Source organism: Strongylocentrotus purpuratus, unplaced genomic scaffold (assembly GCF_000002235.5).
Source record: "Strongylocentrotus purpuratus isolate Spur 01 unplaced genomic scaffold, Spur_5.0 spur5_scaffold_17, whole genome shotgun sequence".
NCBI classification, from domain to species: domain Eukaryota; kingdom Metazoa; phylum Echinodermata; class Echinoidea; order Camarodonta; family Strongylocentrotidae; genus Strongylocentrotus; species Strongylocentrotus purpuratus.
The window spans coordinates 26,868,817-26,875,775 of record NW_022145602.1 but is presented as its reverse complement, the minus strand read 5'-3'; the positions used below and the strand labels follow the sequence as shown (position 1 = coordinate 26,875,775).

The 6,959-nt window shown below is 40.9% G+C and overlaps 1 protein-coding gene across 1 annotated transcript; it reads right to left on the bottom strand.

Annotated features, from left to right (window-relative positions):
* Nucleotides 1-5,705, bottom strand: LOC115925116. Its single transcript, XM_030988330.1, has 4 exons — nucleotides 5,622-5,705; nucleotides 4,559-4,808; nucleotides 867-3,735; nucleotides 1-88 (listed from the first exon to the last, which is right to left on the bottom strand). Exons 1-4 carry the CDS (start codon nucleotides 5,703-5,705, stop codon nucleotides 1-3), a joined length of 3,291 nt encoding a protein of 1,096 aa, XP_030844190.1.
* Between the last annotated feature and the right edge of the window lie 1,254 nt (nucleotides 5,706-6,959).

Genomic DNA, 6,959 nt, shown 5'->3' with positions numbered 1-6,959 from the left:
TTAGATTTCACAAATCTCAGGGCTGAGTTGCTGCGTTCCACACTTGCACTGGTTACTGGAGTGATCAGCAGCATTTTCAACATCGTCACTACATTTGGAAATGACGAGTAGTTGGTGGTTTGAAGACATTCCACTAGTGTTGTCGGAAGTGGACCATCTTCTACTGCGAAGGTGCTCCTGTAAAAGCGTACGAAATTGATTTCCTTTTATAAGAGTAGTGTATGACTAATAAATTATACAATATTAGCCTTTGTATAGTCTACAATTTTAACGAAATTTGTAGTTCAATAAAATAGAACGCCGTATCGCTCTTTGTTCTGATGATAAATAATGATCCATTTCGAGTCATTTTATATTAAGACATTATGAAAGTTCTTTGGTTCTTATACCGTGAAATACAGTGAAAAATACAGGCAACTTTAGCTATCTCTTTAAAACACGTAAATAAGTGTAAGAAGTACGATAATGGTGTGTAGCCCAATTTAATTTCCCCACAGCTGTCTTCCCATTTTTGGTTTTTGAAAGGTTGAAAAGATGTCTCTTTCGGGGATCGAATCCGAGACTTAGGATTAGAACGCTAATGCTCTGGGGAACTTTGAATTGAGCTACGCACCATTATCTAAATTGTCACAATATATTGAGATGGTATATATCCTTTTACTGTTATTTTTTGGTTTATGGGATGAAATGCATAGTGAGAAGAGGATTCAACCAAGAGATGACGCAGGAAAACCTGGTTATAGCTTAAGAGCTTTCGTCCGTCTGGACTTCTTCAGATGAGGTTGTCATGCGTCATCTCGTGGATGAATCCTCTTTTCACTATATATATATATATATATAATATATTACCCTAAAGCAACACTTACCAGTGACGTCTCCATAGCTGTAATTCCTGTGGTGCAACTTTGGGGAATGGCAAATCTGGCTCATAGAAAGCAAGCAGTCTTTCTTGCACGTCGCTTGTAAGTTTCTGTACCATGTTAGGCATTAACATGATCCCTTGCAGTGCATGTGCTGACAGTCCTTCAAACCTGTCTCCTAGTTGTTGTAATAAACTGTCAAGGAAAGGTACAAACACTGTTCGTCGGTAAAACGTGCTTGGCTTTTTCCCGGATGTGTTACTGCGTAGGGTCTGTTTGGCGCATGTACGAGGTACTGAAATGCTGACACCTGCTGCATTGGACATACTTGTAGCCTTTCCCCATACATATCCGAATGTCCTTTTGGAGTTCTGTCGTACGGCAGATAACTCATCTTTGATATGTTTGACTTTGTTATAAGCTTGGATGACGTCAAGTTCGCTCCCTTGCAGGTTTTGACTCAATGAAAAGGTGAAACCAAAGAGATAAAGAGCTGATTGGAACGAGGCAATGAATGTTGAACTTGTAATTTGATGGAGTAACCCACTTGCCTCTACCGTGGTATTGCTCCATCTTCTGTCCTCATTTCGTGAGATCCTTTCCAAGCAGTGAATGAGAGGTTCGTATAGGTCCTCAAAGTCCATTAGAGCAGTGTGCCTCTCCACCCACCTCGTCTCACAAATGGGTTTTATCTTCTTTTTGGATAGTGGATTGCTCTTAACTTCACGAGGATGTGGTGGTACATAGTCCTCTGTGGTCTGGCCGTCACCTTCTGAGTCATCATCATCATCACCATCATCATCGCTTTCCTCTTCTACGACGGTACATGCGGGAGCGGCTGGGTTGTTACCTCCTTCACCATCTTTGTTGCTGTTATCGGGTCTCTCCTCTTCGCATGACGCCCTTTTGTCGATGATAGCTACGATACTTTCTTCAAAAGCCCTTTGGCGCTTTGGTGAGTTCCTGAAGAAGTAACCGAGCGATCGGAGAGTGCAAATCATGTTATGGATTTCGGGCACTTTACATGCATAACATAGGGCGAGATTTAACCCATGACTTGCACAGTGGTAGTAAGGGGCCCTTGGAGATGTCTTCATAAACTCTGCTGCGCAGCCATTCCTCACCCCAGCCATATTCCCTGCACCATCATATGTTTGGGCACGGCACAATTCTGGATTTAACCCCAGGTTCCTCAAGCAAGTGACGATATGCTCGCATATTTGCTGTCCTGTGCACGATTCGCACTCGATAAACTCGAGTAGCTTCTCTACCGGCTGATTGTTGTGGAGGTAACGGACAACTAACCCAATTTGCTCCCAGTTGGAAACATCCGTTACCTCATCTGCCGATATTCCGTAGAAGCCACTCGCCTTAACCTGTGCAGTGATGCTGTCCTGTATGTATTGTCGCATGCACTGCAGCAGCTCATTTTGTGTCGTTTTAGAAACATAAGTGGCATTCCGACCACAACTTTTGAGGTGCTCCTTCAGTATATCGTCACCTGCATCAATCCGGAAATCAACGAGAGCCTTAAAGTTGCCTTGGTTCAGAGCTTCCGACGTAGAATCATCCCTATGACCTCTCAGAGCGATGCCTTGATGTCCGCATAGCTCGATGCTTTTGATGATGGAGACTAGGAATTTCCTGTTGCTGGCCACTTGTTCCGCAATTTTACTGGACATGCGACTTGCCAAGTTGAGTGATGGGTTCCTAGTGGTCTCTAAAAAGCCATCCATTGTCATCTTCGATCTGATGTGGTATTCCAATGTAGCATGTTTGCGCAAATTGAATAACGCATCCTTCCAGTTTTGATAAGGTGTATTTATCAGGTTATTCGCCCTTTGGCCTCGATGGGCCCTTACAGGGAAAAGAAGACACGCTAAACAAAACAATCCATCTGCCTCCTTTGAGTACGAGAGATATTCATGATGTTGCAGCCATTCTCTTTTACAGTAGCGTTGCTTAAAGCCGCTACTCTCAGATTTGTCTTTGTACCTTTTCCCTGGAAATTTGAAGTTGATTTCAGGCATCCGGTTTTGAATGTGCCATAGTTTTGTTTCGTCATTCACTCTAGACTTTTTCAATGTGCTGATATCGTGGTTGATGTGCTGACTTGTCATTTTCTGTGGTTCAGTTTCTCCGTCAGGTAAGACCGTTTTTTTTCTGGCGTTGTCCTCTTCAGTCCTGGCCTCGCTTTCCGTGTCACTAGTATTCCTCTCAACATCTGGGATTTCATGACCTGTGCTGTACTTGGAACCAGTGCCCAGTGTGCTATCGGGACTACTACTCATTCTGTCAAATTCGCCTCCATCCTCTCCAAGAACCTCTTCCTTTTCCTTCGAAATGTTTTCGTGGTTGATGGGCTGACTTGTCATTTTCTGTGGTTCGGTTTCTCCGTCAGGTAAGACCGTTTTTTTTCTGGCGTTGTCCTCTTCAGTCCTGGCCTCGCTTTCCGTGTCACTAGTATTCCTCTCAACATCTGGGATTTCATGACCTGTGCTGTACTTGGAACCAGTGCCCAGTGTGCTATCGGGACTACTACTCATTCTGTCAAATTCGCCTCCGTCCTCTCCAAGAACCTCTTCCTCTTCCTTCGATCTTTCTCCTTGAAACGCACTTTCATGTTCGGAACCTTTCTCGATCACTTCGTCGTCGAACCCTGCTGCAGATATATCCTCCTCAATGCGTTCTTGATCGGTAGGGTATGGAATGTGTCTACCCTTTCCGATTGTATCACTTTCTTTATCTCCCAAACTAGTTGACACGTACGCCGAACAAACTTGAATCCCACATGTACTGCAAAGTGTAACAGACGCGCTGTCGGAGTTCCGCTTGGTGTTGCCATGGTCACAAGTTTTACTTGTTGGGTGTGGTTCTATTAACAAAACAAAAAAAAAAAGAACGCCGGATTATTAAGGATGTGATTTGGCATTTTGTTATTTGTGATTGATAGCGTTTACTTATCGCTTTATGATTCAAACCAAAACCTAAATAATAATGTGTGTGACACAAATAGAGTTAAAATTCATTTTGAATGAAGAGCTATTGACATTCATTTATAGAAGGCAACTCAATATGTTATGAGTTCATTTAAATCTCCCCCGCCCCACCACTCAGTACATCTTAATAAATCATTCACATCATCTTAAATCAAGGAAAAGGAAGGGCTATTGTAAAAGCGCGAGGCAACAACGCAAATAACTGATATTGTTAATATCAAATAAAACTTTGGAGTGGATTGTAATAAACTTTCATTAGCTTATCAAATCGACTCGGAATGGGATATACTTGAAATTGTGATTCGCTATAAGGCCTATTATCGCATTAAACTAACTAGCTAAATTGGACACAATGGCTGGTATTCATTAAGGTATACTAACTTTAGTCCATGATCTAAGCAACATAAAATAATAAGATTAATTAATCGCTTATATCACGCTTAATTTTAGTTCACTATGTGTGCCTTTTAATGATTTTTTTTATGAATACCGGCCATTGAGCATAATGATCTTTGTAAGTTAATCAAGGCAGTAATGAGTAATAATATTTTATTAAGTCGAAGTTTCTTCTTGTCAGAGGCAATTAATGATTGCAGAAAAGCTGAAGTTAAAGTTATTTTTTCCCAAAGTATGCTCTCCCGTGACATAGGGAGCGCATGGCACCTGCACAAATGAATAAAGTTATAAGCTGGTAATTACCTAGACTGATGTAGTGATTCTCGTACTGGTGTCCGAGGTACAACCTGGGCCTGTTGCAGGAATCCTCCACAAGGTACTCATTCATTACACTGGAAAGTTCCCCATCTCTGGAACTTGTCACTATATTCAATGAGACGTTGAATAACCTGGCGGTTGCAATGATTTCCGGTTCACCAGCCCAAGTCCCACTTCTTTTCATTCTAGCTATATACTCGGGATTCGCGGTGTCTTTCAAAGGATCATCCGGTGTCTGCAGAGAAATAATAAATTATTTATTGAGTCATTTATGATTATAGCAAGTATAGACGATGTCTGAATGAAAAGCTTTAATATCTGATAATCAGGGCAGCGCCAGGAGCGCCACAACGTGGCGGACATGTACGCTATAATTTTATAAGAAGCCATTATTGTTATTATTATTCGCTTTCCGCTGCACCGAAAAATATAAGTGAATTCATGTTTTTACGTAAAAAATGAAAAATATTTTATTTAAAAGTGAAATAAAGGTTTAATAAATGTCAGGCATTGTAGTGTCTAAATACAAAAAAAAATCGTTCTGAAAATGTTGCTTCCTATAAAACATAAACATGACGAAAATTTACGAGGCATCATACTTTCTATGAATGTTTATTTTTGCCTTTGAGATTACATGAAATGAAGCGAGTACTAGTGCATCAAACAAATTTCAATATTATGTCAAGTGACAATAAGATAATTTAAATTTAAATTTGAAATTATTTCTTATAAATATCAGAAGCTATGGCAAATTGAAACTATCTTCGTGCTCAACAAGATGAATCTCAAATGTATTCTAAAGCTTCCTTATTCTGTTCTCCATGAGAGGGATGTCTATATGTAAGCGCCTGTCCACATAAGATAAGGTTGCAGTTTTTTTCTGGAGCAGGGGGGGGGGGGGTATTTACAGAACGATATGTGTTTTATGTCAGAGAATAGTCAGCCTATAACCTACCTTTCTAATCTGGTAATTAAACATTAATTTGGAAAGAGTTCCTTTAAAACTGAAAATGGATCGAGTTAGAATACTTTTTGCTCTTTAACTTACCAGTTTTTCCATAAATCCGCAGACCCTTTTCCTGAGTTCTTTGTGATCGAGAATGCCGTGATCTGTCATTCCAACGCGATTCATCTGGTCAGAAATCGTGTGAAAATAACAGTTTCCATCCTTCGCCACGTGTTTCCTAATCTGCAAGCCCGTTTTCTTGCAATTTCTCAGCAAACGCTGATAGCTTCCTTCTTGCGATACCTGGCCTGTGTCGAATAAAACAATGAAACAAACAGTAAAGGCCTACAGACTACAATACTCAACTACATGCAGTATATGACCGGAAAATGAAATATCACCTAAACCTTTTGTAAATGTATATATTTGACCACCCCCCCCCCAAGTAAATAAATAAATAAAATATAAATAACCAAATGAATAAATGAATTAATAAATATATAAATAACAAAAATAATAAGATTGACAAAGAGATTCCCTATGACAAATCAAAATATGTATTTCAAACTTAGAAATCTGGGTTAAGCAAATTGTATTTCTGTGATATTGTTTTTTAAGCTTGCACCCGTTAATTGCGGATGCCCCTCTTATTTCCTGTTAGGAGAAAACTTTTCTACCACCTCAATACTGTGGTTTCCTCACACGAATCGCTTGACGCCGTCTGTTTATTCAGGCGCGGATCCAGGATTTCTTAGGGGGGGGGGGTCCACTTTTTTTGTTTGGTCCCAAAAAAAATCGCAACGACTCAGCAAGCCGCTGAATAAGTGGGGGGGGGGGGGGGGGGAAGAGGACACTTTTTTTTTTGGTCTCGAATTTTGAAAATGTGACATTTTGTTCCGTTGGGGGGGGGGGGTGAGGTCCAAAATACACACATAACAAAAAATAGAAGGGGGGATTCAACCCCCCCCCCCCCCTCTGCGTACGCGCCTGCTCGTCTGAATACAGTTTTCCCCCTCCCGCGGGAAGCGCGGAAGCTTTTACGTTTCATTAAATCATTAGAGAAAGAAGACGATTCGTTGTACCGTTTTTTACTCTTAATCCTTGTCTAAATTCACCCCCCCCTCCCGCGCAAAGCTCGAAAGCTTTTACGTTTCATCAAATCATTAGAGAAAGAAGACGATTCGTTGTACCGTTCTCGAACATGATCCTCGTCTGAATTCAGTTCCCCCCCCCCCCCCCCCATCCGTGCGCGCGAAGCGCGGAAGCTTTTACGTTTTATTAAATCATTAGAGAAAGAAGACGATGCGTTGTACCGTTCTTGACTCTTAATACTTGTCTAATTTCAGTTACCCCACCTCCTGCGCGAAGCGCGGAAGCTTTGACATTTAATTTAATTATTAGAGAAACAAGACGATTCGTTCTACGGTTTTCTACTCTTAA